The sequence below is a fragment of the Ixodes scapularis genome, unplaced genomic scaffold, assembly GCF_016920785.2.
Source record: "Ixodes scapularis isolate PalLabHiFi unplaced genomic scaffold, ASM1692078v2 PGA_scaffold5__190_contigs__length_132052651, whole genome shotgun sequence".
NCBI lineage: Eukaryota > Metazoa > Arthropoda > Arachnida > Ixodida > Ixodidae > Ixodes > Ixodes scapularis.
The window spans coordinates 63465400-63479987 of NW_024609880.1; the positions used below are offsets into that span (position 1 = coordinate 63465400).

Below are 14588 nucleotides of genomic sequence, written 5' to 3' on the forward strand. Positions count from 1 at the left end.
CTTGCTTCGGCGTGTATCCATAACGTTTCACGGTGAAGAGCTGATGAAAGCAGCTTGCTTCGGCGTGTTCAGACACGCTTAGTTTTGTTTCGGTTGTTTTCTTTTTCAAACGTCACACAACTTGTGAGTGTTGTCAGTATTGTGCTCGACGGTCAAGTGCTGTTTCCGTCATGCCTGACAAACGCTATGCCCGCCTCAGTGTAACGATAATTACAAAACGGGGCCCAAAGTGCAGGCGTTCGGCCTTCCTAAAGATAAAGCGCCGCGGAATGCCTGGATAAACGCCATCTCCGAGGAAACCATCGTTTCTCAGAGAACGAAGGTGAAGAATTCCCAAAATTTCCTGGCTGTCCAGATTATTTATCAGAACACCATGTGAGAAGAGAAGACCCGAACAGCAGGCGATTGCGTCGAGAGGCTTCTGCAATGAAAAGATCGCTTGCAGAGTCGATCGATTCATTTCGCAATGAGGAAGAGGCGGACCGAATACTGAGCATAAAAGACTTGTCCGGCCACTTGAAAAACGTGAAATCGGCATTCTGGCATGCTATTGGGGGCAATAGCACTCAATAGCATGCATGTGCATTGTTTCGTTATAGATATACTTTCAATGCATATCTATAACGAAACAATCAGTGACCCCACCCGCCTTTTTGACGCACTTCTTCTTAGTAACACACGATACAATCTTCGTCATGGCTCCTATAGAATACCTTGGTCTAGGAAAAATTATGGACATCACCAATTAGCATACTTAATACCTGATTTCTTAAATAAACATCCCGCTGTTAGGGAAATAATTTCAGATTGTGTATCAAAACACAGCTTTAAAATTAGTATAAAGCGGTACCTTCTGTCATGTCACGTAGAGTAAATACTTTTAGATTGTATTTTCATTGCGTATGAGTTGTATTACCTGTTTCATTTACTTCCAAAGTGTTAAGTGCACTAACGATTGTATGGGCTCTGTACAAAATCTGCTGTGTTGATTGATTTTGATGTGCTATTGTATCTTCTTGAAATTCTTTAATGTTTATTGTTCTTGCTTTCGCCTGCTGAGCATTGTAAGCGGGTGATAGGACCACGTCAGGCAGAGATAATCTGCCTTTTGTCCTGTTACCCTTGACTGAGTGTCTAAATAAAACCAATTCAATTCAATTCAATAGACACCTCACCCTGGTGCACATTGTTGAGACTAAGGCCCATTGAATAAAATACTCGATCGTCGTTAAGCCCGACCTTACACAAACTCTACATTTTGCGAAGACTCAGGTCAGAAGGTTGGGCCCCAACTTGCTCATACCAAGCATCGCTGACAGCAAAAGGGGAGTTTGTACAACACCTCGAAAGTGTCGAAAGTTGAGACAACGGTCTCGACTCAAGCTCGGAAAGCTCGCACAACGATATCTGTGCCACTATTCGTTGTCTGCTTGACAAGCTGCCCATAACACAAAGTGAAGATCAAACAGCGGTAATCCAACTGCTCGCCGAGCCACTGAAGCTGATTTCTTCCAAGAAAGAGTGAAGTCGTTATTAAGTGGATTTTATAGTGTTTGCATGCATTCTTTTCACAATATAACCTCATGCATACCAGTACATTTGTGGCTGTGGAAGCATTATTAGGCCACACCCTAGGACCATCCGATCGGTATGCTCCTCGTTTGGAATGAACCCTCAATAAGAGCAGCAAAGCTCACGTTTTTTTCAGCTACATGGCAAAAAATATCTCTGACTTGAACGATGACCAACGTTATGTGACTTTGATGGTGGGCGAGGCCCACATCAAACTGTCTTTCGATCATAAAGGACGCAACATTGTGGGTATCGCATTTAATTCCACAGAAGTAGCGAATAGTGCGTTCGGTTTCTGGTGCCAAACATCAAGTGCCAATTTAAGGAAGTCGCTCACATCGTACCCCTGCACGGAGCCAACGCAGTTTCTGCACAAGTTGCTTAGTGACGTGATTTGCGGGCTCGAGAAAATCGGCTACCGGACCGGGTGATGTGCGTCGTAACGGATAACAATGCAGTGAATCGGAAGGCTATGGCTCTCTTTAAAGGGGCGATGCAACAATTTTTGTACTTTGCGCAAATACCTCTTAGAACGGATCCCTGACATTAATGACCTATGAAACACGCGTTCGTTTTTCACCCCACGCAATAAAAGTCCCAAATAAAAACTAAAAAAAAAAAAAACGAGCAGCGTTCACTCCCTCAACTCACAGCCAGAACAAGCGGCCACGCGATCTGGAGCCGATTATATGCCGCCAATGTTGATCATAGCCACGCGCTGGAGTTGGCAAAACACAGGACACGCGCTGAGTTCCACACATTGTTATGGCTCGCGGCTATTGTCCTCGTTGCAGCGATGCTTCTCGAGCTAGTAATTATCACGAGCCCAAATCAAGTGCCCACGCAATGCTCGGGTTCAATCTTTGAACAGCATTCAAATATCGTCATATGGGTGTACTGCGATCCCCACGTTACGTCATGAAATTTTGCAAAGGAGAGATTGAATGAAAATGATAGCTTTTGTCCTTGAAATTACACCGCGACAAACGAGTTTCTTGGCCAGCGGGGGTGCGTGCGAGCATCCTTGACTCCCACTAGTGCCAGTAAGCTCGTGTAAAGTGAAAAACATTCCAACTGAATATCGTTGCACAGCTCCTTTAAGAGCTCAATGGACAGCAACGACACGCCTGGTACAACAGCACGTCGTTCAAAAGAATTTTCCTACCTATATCCGCCTGATACCAACAGGTCGCTGTTTTTGTGATCGACACTGTACACATAATCAAATGCATACGCAATAACTGGCAGAAGCAAGACGATTAGTGCTTCTGGTTCCCCGAGCTTCAGGTGACACGGAAGGCCAGCGGCGCATGCTGTGTGCGTCATTCAAAACCATCAAAGCCGCCTAAGACTTGGAATACGACCAACTGCTGCGCTATGAATACAAAGCGTCAAGGAAAGCCCTTTGCCCGTCGAGCATTGAGAAGCAGAACGTGAAACTTGCTCTCCAGATATTTGGCAGCTCTCTTCTCAGTGCCCTTCGTGCCATTAAAGAGAAACACAACCTGAAGTTTTTTAAGGAGATCGCCACTTTCATTGAGATTATAGTAACATGGTGGAAAGTCGTGAATGTCAAGACACCCGACAAAGGAAGCAGGCTGAAAGATCGGTTCCAAGAACCTGTGCGCCCGGCTCCAGACGACGAGAAGATGGATTTTCTCTACAACATTTCAGACTGGTTAGATGAATGGCGACAAAATACGAAAAAAAATATCGATTCACCGAGAAAACTCATACCGCACTACACCAGTCAACTTACACGCTTCTCGAAATGTGCAGGTATACTGCTTCGAGGAACTCAACCTGTCCTACGTCCTCCTCGAAAAATTTTAGACATACCGTTTAGATGACCGCTTTGGAAGGTACCGGCGGCTGGCAGGTACCCAAGACCATATGCCAATACGAAAGCTTTATGAAGGGGAAAACAAGCTGCGGTTGCAAAACACACTTGGACCGATTGGCAAAGCTTCTGGAACACAGAGAAATGAGAAATGGGAGGAAATGCAAAAACGACGAGACGCGCCGCGTTCTAGCTACAACATAGTAGTAGCATAAGATGCCCTTTCAAAAATAAAAGACATCATCCCCGTTCTAGCCTATGTGGCCGGATGTGCGCTGTACGCGACGGTGAAGAAGCTGAAGTGCGAGAACTGGGAAAATTCCCTGACAATAGACCGCACGATCGCAGCTGCCACCGGCCATGAGTACCATCTCGTCGAAGTCATTGACAGAGGAGGTTTTCTGTGCCCAGCAATGACCGCAGTCAATGCCGTCGCACACATTTGCGTTGTTGTGGAGGAAATGTCGAAGCGGGTGGACTTCTTAACGATGAGTAACCAACGCCAGCTGGTCACGGACCTCACACTGGACTTGCTGGTCGACGAGGATTGCTCGGACTTCGATGTGTGTGAACAAGGACACACGAGTGAGGTTGTGCTGAGCATGTGTTGTGGGGCTCTACAAACGTTATACTAAAAAACTTTTCCCGCGAGCTTAACGACAATGTTTTAAAAACAAACAACAAATCTAAAAAATGAAAACTGGCCACGTTAACAAAAAATTGATGTGGATATTCTAGCATGCGCAGTGACTATCGTTTTGCTCGAAATATCTAAAGCGCGAGTCAATAAACACGCGTTTGTGCTGAAAAACTGGAGTAATTGCTACCCTTGAGCGCTGCTCCGCGGCGCCTTTAGGCTTCGCCTAGGCCGACTAGCGTGACGTCACGCGCGGAGATTCCCGGCCTTCCGCTCTAGGTAGGTGCGGTCGGAGTTAGTGAAACTATGGTGCCTGGAACGCGTCTCCGACTGCTGTGTTTACAGTGTGCAAAAAAGTGGTCCCTCGATTTCAGCCTGATGACGTCATAGTGTCATGCTGTCGCCGGTCGCGACCCTGGCGGCGTCCCAGCAGATGTGGTGTATGTCGAAGACGCCTGTTCTGCTGCAGGTCGCTCTTTACTTCGACAGTCCACGGAAGCTACGGCAGTAAACAGTTGGGACGCCGTGACGACAGCGACACTCGCGTTCAGTCGGGCTTTTCGCCAGCATTTCTGCGGCCAACCGCCAGGATCGCGAATGGCTACGGCATGACACTCCGGCTTCGGTGACGTCATTTGTTGCCACTTCGGGACCACTTTTGATGTATGGACAGCATAGGACGCTAAACACACCAGTCGGAGTCGCGATCCAGGCACCATAGTGAAACGGAGCTGCATTCGATTTACTTACACCTCCTGCTCCAGTGCAGAATAGTCTATGGCAGTGTACAGGGTGTCACAAAGGAAAATTTACACGGTCTTTCTTACCACAAAAATAAACTAGGCATCGCCGAACGCTCATTCTCCGCCCAAAGCTAGCGCTAAAGGTCACAACCAGATGCCAGAGTTTCAGCCCGATCCGATAACTTAATCAAAAGTTATAAGTGATTTTCTAAAAATTTCAATGGGAAAATGACGGCCGACGGAGTTTTCAAATACATGGGGCTCTATGGCACAAGAAACCGAAAACGGGCGAAAATGGCCTCCATTTTCCCATTGAAATTTTCAGAAAACCACTTATAACTTTTGATTAAGTTATCGGATCGGGCTGAAATTTTGGCATCTGGTTGTGACCTCTAGCTCTACCTTTGGGCGGAGAATGGGCGTTCGGCGATGCCTAGTTTATTTTTGCGGTAAAAAAGACCGTGTAAATTTTCTTTTGTGACACCCTGTACTTCCAATATGTGTATTTAGATACGACCGGAAGTACACCGCCCTACACTTTTCTGCGCGGGGGCAGGAGGTGTAGGTAAATCGAACGCTGCTAGTGTTGTGTTTGCAAACGCGGCCCATAAACCACGTTACCCCGATCGAGCGCTTGGAAACTCTCTTAAATCCAGGCACTCTACGGTGAGCATGCGCAGATGTTCGCGCTTCTAAAAAACGGGGTTTCTGCACATGCGCAATGCCCGCAATTTCTGCTTCCGAACGCGCATTGCTTTATAAACTATTAGTTGGCGCGTTAAAGAGGAACTGGAAGTTACCGGCGCGTTTTCACTTGTGCTTTGTAATCCACTTTGAAGACGTGCCAGCATAACCTCCTGATTGGCCGGGATAAATATATGCAGGGTCTTTCAGAAAACGCAGGCCCAATCACTCCTGCAAAAACTACGCATCGTACAGAAAAAGGTTGATGCCGTATTGGTGTCTGCCCAAGAGCCTATTTAAAAGAAAAAAAAAGTTTAAAAAAGGTGGATTACCAGCGAAGCCGTTTAGGATACGGCACAGGCGTGACACAGAATTTTGAACAAAGGTACAAACACATTTATTGTCTTGATGGGGAGAGCGGAAGGAAAGGAAACTAGGCACGCAAGCGCTTGGAACGACGACAAAGAGAGGGCGGTGCGAGCGTAAACATGGCCGACGCGGGTTGCACCGCGGCTATTCTTTGAGGGACCTTTATTATCTGCCTGAGAGTGTACTGATCTTGAAAATGGTGCCTTCTGATAACTAATCTACTGAAAATACATATTTAAGTGATGAGACGTATAAGCTCTTGCATAGAATGAAGCGATTTTGCCTCAACTTTGGGACCTGAGTTTTTGTTGACGCACATCAAAAATCCACAGGACCCTAGCTATAAACAGCTTTGCTGTAAACATAATTTTTTTTAGAAAGTAACTTTTATTTGTTTATTTTAAGGCCATAGTTTCAATTAGAAACTTACTGTGCATCATCAATAACCTCTATATCAACCCATTTTAGACAAGTATAAAGCATCCCAAGAATTTTATTATGTTTTTTTTTTTTTTTTTTTTAATTATATAATCTTGACGGTGAACTCTGGTTTCGGCTTGTTATTCAAGCGCATCTTGGCGGCAACTGTCCTGGCGTCCGACGGCCAAAGCGCGGAACCAAGGCCGGATAATTCGCCAGTCTCGCCCGCCCGCCCGGCTCCCTTCCGTACTTCATAAAAACAACAAAGTGTAGCGCGGGCGCGCGGTCAGTCGATAAGGAACGCCTCGCCTTTCGAAAGGGCATGACACTGCAAGATAGGGAGGCTGGCGGCGGCCATCTGATTTGCTGGTGAGCGATCATTGGGTCACATTTTGGATGGGTTCTCGATCTGTCGGTTGCATCCACAGTTGCAATGCGAAGTCAAAGGCCGTGCCGCTAGTCACGGGCAGGCTGACCCAACCAAGTATCTGTGCATGCAACACATCTTAGTGTTCCCTTAGCGCCTTCTGGGAAGCAAGGTATTTCATACTCGTTCGAAGCCCGGCCCTGACTCGGAAAGAAAGGTGTTCAGTAAAGGAGCCGCTCGCCGTTATTTCGTTGTCTGTTTTATGACACTATCTAAATTAATGCGCTCCGAGCTCCGATTTGCTCCGTTTGAAAGGGTAGTGGGTATACCTCGATGCTAGCTGCCTCGAGGTCAACCCACTATCCTTCTAATCGGAGCCAAACAGAACTCCACGTTTTGACGTCACTGCAACCTCCGCACCAGATGCGGACGGACTTGCGCTCCGCACTGGTAAGCAGCACGCCCATGGCCGTACCAACCGGAGGGGAGGGGCAAGAGGGCGCTTGGCCCCTTCCCCCTCCACCCACCCAGTTCTCAGAGTTGGGGGGGGGGGGGGGGGAAGGCATGTGTTTTGCCCTTTGAAACAGCCGCCACTGGGCAGGGCAAACACTGGCCGGCGGCACACAAGAGATACCAAGGGCACCGCCCCCCCCCCCCCCCCCCCCCCGGCACTGAGGAGGGGGGGGGGGGGTCTGGATTGCCCCCCCCCCCCCCCCACACACACACACACTCTCCAAAACGAGTTGGTACGCCACTGAGCACGCCCCTTTAGGCGTTCGGTAAAGCACTTATGGAAGTCGATGGGTGCATGCTGCACCACGATGCACTCAGAACACCAACCGTTTGTTTTCCTTCGAGCAAATGAAACACCGAGGAAGGTGCCGTTAGACCCACGCTCCAGCAGCAATGCGATCTCAGTCGCGAAAAGAGTTCGCGCCTTTTGTCTTTGCATGAGCATTAAAGAGGGAGTGCAACGGTATTCAATTGGAATGTGATTTTTTTTTTTTTCACTTTACATGAGCTTACTGGCACTAGTGGGACTCAAGGATACTCGCACGCAACGCCACTGGCCAAGAAATTCCTTTGTTGCGCTGTAATTTCAAACACAAAAGCGAGCGTTTTCACTCAATCTCTCCTTCGCAAAACTTGATGATGTAGCTGGGCGGTGGCAGTACCGCCCAGTGGCGATATTTAAATGCGGCTCGTAGATTGGACCCGAGAATTGTGTAGGCGCTCGATTTGGGCTCGTGATAATGGATAGCTCGAGAAACATAAGGGTATGTCCAATCGCTGCAATGACGACAGTAGCCGAACCCTAACAATGTCTGGAATTCGGCGCTTGACCTGTGCCTTGCCAACCCCAGCGCGTGTCTATGATCATCATTGGCGGCATATAATCGGCTGCAGATCACGTGGCCGCTTGTTCCGGCTGCGAGTTGAGGGAATGAACGCTGCTCGTCTTTCTTTAATTTTTTTCTGCGACTTCGATGGCGTGTGGTGAAAAAACGAACGGGTGCTTCAAAGGTCATTAACGTCAGGGATTCGTCCTAACTTCTAAGCGGTATTTGCGCAAAGTAGAAAAATTGCTGCATCGCCCCTTTAAAGTGGGGTGCTGTTCGTCCTTCTTATTGGCTAGACCAGGGGTGGCCAGGCTGGCTGGCCTAAGAGCTGCAAACAAAACCATGGAACTTCCAAGAGCCGCGGGGGGGGGGGGGGGGGGGGGGGTTCAAACTTGAATTTTGTTCAGAGTCTGACTGTAGGTATGGGGGCACAAGGCTGTACGACTGTACGTATGGGAAAGGCTGCCAAACTGCAAGCTGCAGTGTGCTTTATTCTGAAATCTTTTTTTTTTTTTCCTGGGAAAAAGCGGAAAGGGGCGAAGAGGGGGGGGGGGGGGGGGGTCCCTTTACGAGGGATCCGCGAGCCGCACTTGGACCAGCAAAGAGCCGCATGCGGCTCGCGAGCCGCGGTTTGGCCACCCCTGGGCTAGACTAAAGTCAGATAAAAAATCAGAGTCCCTGCTTTGATCATTAGCTCTAGCGACAACATATCTATCACATTACTTGCAAAAGAACATCGATTGCAACAAACCAGCTCACCCTCAACTTCATCTCTCGCACTTAATGTTTTCGTCAAATATATATATATATATGTATATATATATATAGTTTAATGTGCAAAAAAATCGACTCAGAACGTTATAGCGAGTTACGACTTTCATAAAAATTCTGACTTCTACGCATGATGTAACTTCACTTACATTTGCTCAGGATCCAGAGCTGCCTGGAAACAGCCACTCAACTTGGGCTTTTGTTCCGTGTCGACTTTTTAGTGTGAAGTTACGCAGGAACAACGCCTCCGCGCCTGGAGATCAAACCAGCTGACATGCATGACGTTTTTATTGGTGATTTGCACATTCCCGAATGCTGCGCAGGAACAAGACTACACTGGAGACCTCTCAAGCCTCCTGGAACGTTCTGGGCGAACTCGGCAACGAGAACATGGAGTCCGTCCTGGTGACCTGTCCCTTACAAGGCATCGAGCCGCTGCCCGACCTGACGTCGCTTGTCTACTACAACAGCGACCCGGTCGTCTATTTCACCCTGCGTCGCCTGCGCTGGAACGTGCGCAAAGTGCCTTTCTCTGTCGGACTCTGCGTGCCGCCCTCAGGCGCGACCTGGAGCGACGTCCGAGCCGTCGCCGAGTTTGTGGCTTACTACGGCGTCCTGGGAGTCCGACAGTTCTACTTCTACGTGTACGCGGCCACGCCCGAAGTGCTCGACTTCTTGCTGGACTTGAAGAACCGTCTCCACCTCAACATCTCCTTTAGGTAGGTGGTCGGTCACTTACCCGCTGGACCAACTTTCCGCGACCAAAGAGTTAAAATTTCACTTTCGTATTGATTCGGGAAGTTTTCTGTTCCGGCCACTTTCGAATGTATCTACTCGTGTGTATCAGCACGTTCGATTGCAAGCTTTCGTTGAAGTTACCGTGGGGCGCATGCGTGATGGGCTTGTACAGATGGGACGCTAGTCGAAGGATCATAAGACTGGTTTAGACAATGTACTCTGGTGCTTCAGTAAATTGATCTCACCTAAGTCACTGAATCCTAGGAAAGCAGCGCCATTGCCTTCCCTGCCGGGTAGCTAGCGCGCAAAAACATATACTAACATACAGACGACCAAACCCTCGCAAGGTGATTGGCTGATCCGTGTCCTTTGCCATGGCAATCGCCATTTCGGCCCCTTCATATCTCCGAAGCTTCGAGAAGGTCGTTCTAAACCAGTCGCATCAAGATCGCAATCGAGCATCATATTGTACTGAAGGCGTTCCTCGCCACTATAAACGTCTTTGGCACTGCGTATACAATCAACCCAACAAGCATGCCCATCTTCACGAATGTGTTACAATATTGTCTCCTTGCGTATTCCAAGAGAAGAAAATTATTTGTCAATGCCCCCAAGCACCGAAACCGCATGTGGTGCCGGTACGAAGACGTACGCTTTTTTCGCCGGTGTGTGGATAGAAAAATATCCGTTACAATAAACGTCTCTATTCGCGACTCCAACTGTTTTTAGGTGGCGCCTTTAGTTTTTCAAAATGGCGAGTGTAGTGAGGGTCGGAGATCCCTGTCTTGTGTGCTTGCTTCACCGAGACAAAAATTGTTCCCGCTTATACGAGGACGCTAGGGTGTTATGCGCGAAGGTCACCTTTGTATCCTGAAAGCAAAAATGGTGTTTAGCGTAATGTTTGCGCCGGGAGGCCCTTTTTAATTCAGGAAAAAATAACGAAATTAACTTCTATTTTGGATTTAATTTCTCGATGCGGGTGTTAATTTCGGTTTCTCTCCTAACTCAAGATGTGCCTCGCAGCGTAGTTATTGCCCTAACAAAATTGTTCGCGGAAACTTTATTTCGTGACAATCCAGGAACATAAATATATGATGGAGTATTCAGTGTATCTTTAACTTCCATACACGTACCTCAGAGATAACAGAATCTTTTTTTTTTGTTTTTTTGTTTTAAATCAGCGTTGATATTTGTGTGTTCTTGCTGCCTTTTCTAAATTGCTGCCCTTTAATCGGTTTTGGGGCATTTAAGTGATTAATTGCTTTAATATTATTCCCAGCACAAGAATAACAAAATAAATCCAACTTTTATAAAATATTGTCACCTGTGATGAGCTTATATGTCCACAAATCCTATAATTAAAAAAAAAAAAAAAACGCCAAAAACCTTAAAATTGAATCCGAGTTCGACAACAGAAGTGTGTCTTTATGGCAACACGTGACGCATTGGACTTCATACGTATATTACATCCAGTGTTTCTGGAGATGTCAGTTTTTCATATGCTAAAAGAAAACAAAATGACACCTTTTGGTTAAGTGGCATATTTGTGTGATTGTGGTGTTTATTGGGATTTAGATTACGGCAATTTGTATCAAGAATAATACATTTAAGATATTTTATTAAAAGTTTTTCAAACTCTAATATAATTTGTTGCTTATGATCTCATTTCAAACGCGCGAAGAACTATGACAATCCAAGGCTGTCAAATCATCATCACTGGTGCTAAATGCAGCATTTTACAGCCGATCTGTTAAGAGACAGTTTCCCCAGGATCGTGTACGCCTAGGGTGACCACCCGTCCCGCGACTCGCGGGACTGTCCCGCATTGAGGGCTCGTGTCCCGCGTCCCGCGAGAAATTCCCAAATCTTCAAAATGTCCCGCATTTTAAACTGTCCCAAATTCACTACGCAACTCACTCAGCTGCCGAACAACGGGGCATGGGGAAGCGTGGTGGTCGCTGGTAAACGTGTGAATCGCAATAATACACCGTTTTCTATCCATGCATTGCGGGAAGCGACCGTCGTTCTTGTAGGAGACCTGACTCGCATCCACCGCTGTGCACCCTCTCTTTAGTGGCAAAATATTGCAAGAAAAGATTGCTCGACAAAAGTTGAAAAATAAATTATTGTAATTATTTTCAACCCATGCTGTGTCAAAGCGAAAGTGTTGCTGTGGAAAAATGCTTTCTTTATTTTTTTTTTTTTGTGAAGACGATTACACAAGGCAAAAAATGCTTCACTTCACAACGAACAAAAACAACATAAGGTTGAAATTCGTGTGGGAGCATGTTGGTTAAAATGAGACAAAACAAATTAGTCGTCAGTTGTTTATACAGCAGGAGTTTAGTCTGCCAGAACATGGCGACCATTGTGACCCACTGTAGATAAGCAATTCAGCCAGTGCAGTACGGCTGCTAGCCTGAGGTCTTTAACGTGCACCACGCAGTAGTGATACACGACCGCACGCCGATACGATGCTCATTCAGTTCGAAATGTGCAGGGGTGGGGACTGAACCCAGGCTGCCTGGGTTCTGCAGCGCGAGCTTTCGCTCCACGTGCTCCGAGCTGGAGTGCGCTAGCCCACCGATCCCCCGTAAAAATAAGAATCGACAGAAAACAAGAAGCCGTACAAGATTTACTGCATCTTCTTTACTTTTCATGCATTGAGTTCTGCTGCAGTCGAGTTTATCTTTTCAACTTGTACACATTTATTAAAATATGTGGCATTTAAACTTAAAATATATTCTTGGGAGTGAATATTATTTAAGCTTCTATATAATAGGCTTTTGGACACAACAGGGTGTTAAATGTGCTAGCAGAGTCACATTTTGTGGCGTGTGTTGATAAATTACATCAAATAGTTTTTTTTTTTCATGTTGCTTATTAACTTGAAACTGGAGCAGAAGGAGGAAAGACAATGTTTCCTCCTTTTGCTCCAGTCTTGGGTTAAAAAGCAGCATGGTAAACTTCCAACAGCTCGACTGCGCACTAACTTATTTTATGCAGTTGCCGCAGTCGAAGTGTAATACCATTCTCCTCTTACAAACAACCCCCCCCCCCCCCCCCCCCGGGTCAGCGTGTCCCGCATTTCGCTAGCAAAAAGGTGGTCACCCTATGTACGCCAGCAAACAAATGATGACACAAAACTCTGGACAGCCACCGCCATCTATGAGCGACGGTGGCAACCAGACAACTATCTTTCCGGTTGTCTAATTGCCGCCGTCTCTCATAGATGGCGGCAACTTTTCCAGTCTTTCCACTCTGGCTTGCCGACTTATGGTTGGCCATTACTTCAAGCACGTAGCCAGGGAGATGGCCCATGGCGCCCGCCCCTTCCCCCCCCCCCCCAAAAAAAAAAAAATCTTCCATTTTGCTGGGGTCTCCTCTCCCCCCTCCCCCTCATACAGCGTTTTATCATGGGCGCCCCCCCCCTCCCCCCCCCCTCTCCCGAAACAAAATCCTGGCTACGTGCCTACATTACTTCATTCCCACCGTGCTTCGCGGGTCTTCCTCCTTCACCAGGGTGGAAAAAAAACTAGTATAAAACTAACTAAAACATCCCATCTAGTATGAGAAATCCACGTAAAATTACATTAATTGTGGGTAAAGCATATAGTGATATCAAAGTCGCGACTTTTGAACTTCAAAATTCGCCGCCAATCCTTCCGAACTAAACGCCCCAAATTACAAAAAAAAAAAAAAAAAAGGATTTGTTTTTTTATATATATTTCCAAAATGACTGAAAACATTTATTTGCTTTCATTCTGCGCGCCGCCGTTTTGTCAAACTCAGCCTTTCAAGGTTGAAGGAGCGCACACTCGCTTACAGGTCTCCTCATTGCAGTACGTTTCATTGGCGCTGGAAAACCGGTGAAACACTAGTGAGTTTTACATTGCTTATACGAGCGAGTGCAAGCACATCGTGTTAGCGTTAGCGTTGCGTGTTCTACAGTGCGAGCGCACAAAGCCCAAAATTGCCGTCTCGGATTGGCGCATAGCAATAACGCGCCTGTGCACGCAGTGCGGAGCAGGCAACTCTAATGCAGACGAACAGCACTTGCGTTTGTTTCTATGCACAATACTGAAACTCTCAAGTAAGGTACGATCACATACCGCCTCCAGCACTAAATTGGGTCAGTGAAGAGTGTTGTTTGTATTCAGCAATGATTGCTGGCGTGCCATGGTCGCGAGCAGTTCCGCCGTGCCCGCTGAGCCGGAGAACCGGGGACCCTCACTAGAGCGCCTCCCGTTTCCGCCGCGAGAGGGCGAGCAACGAGCTAGTGAGGCGAATAATGCTATCTGTCAACTGCGAATTTTAGATTGGCTGGATATCAGTGGCGTAGCCAGGAAATCTTTCCGGGGGGGGGGGGGGGGGGGGGGGTGGGAGCCCCATAAGCCATCCCCTTGGCTACGCCCCTGATAAGAACGGAGAGGTCAAGGAGAAACTGCTCATACGGGGACCTTGGTGCTACTTTCTCAGAATTCAGCGACTTTAATCACACCAGACGTTCGGCGCATGCGTAATGCCGCCATAAATTTAGTTCTCAGGAGGCAGGAGGCAGTGCACGAGATGGCTCGTGCCGTCTCATGCTCTGCACGCGCCGGGCTCCCGTGAGGTGGTTGCAAGTGCAAAAAGACTGAAGTTTCCTGAACGCATTGCGGCAGATGTAGTGTATAGCCGGACTGGCTGGTGCAATCGGTCTATTTAAAGCAACTGAAACGGCAACAACAAAGTCACCCCAAGAGGAACAATGAGGCACCCTATAGACACAACTCTGTGAACGGCTTGCAGTTCTGTGGAGATGCTAAGCAGAAACAAAACAAATCAACCACTAACAAAAATTCGTAAAAAAAAAACTGATTTTTTTAAGAATTGCGATTTGAATTTTGCACGTTTTTAACAAATACGTTCCTCGCAGATGTTGATTCTTTTCCTTTAGTCCCTCCTCAGCTCCTTCCCCATCAGACTGTGAAATACATGCCAATATAGAACGCAGTCAACAAGTCACCCTTCCTTTCTACATTGTAAAATGATCATTCCTATCATTTTGCATTTTGTTTTATTAACAAAGCATACGTTGAAAAGGGGTGGATTTCATACGAAAAAC

General features: G+C 47.0%; 1 protein-coding gene across 1 annotated transcript in view; it reads left to right on the plus strand.

Annotated features, from left to right (window-relative positions):
* Nucleotides 1–14588, plus strand: part of LOC121838082 — a 41487-nt gene that overhangs the window by 22097 nt on the left and 4802 nt on the right. Inside the window, exon 3 of the mRNA XM_042294132.1 lies at nucleotides 9067–9462. Coding sequence (XP_042150066.1) covers nucleotides 9067–9462 — 396 coding nt within the window. The remainder of the gene's footprint in view (nucleotides 1–9066; nucleotides 9463–14588) is intronic.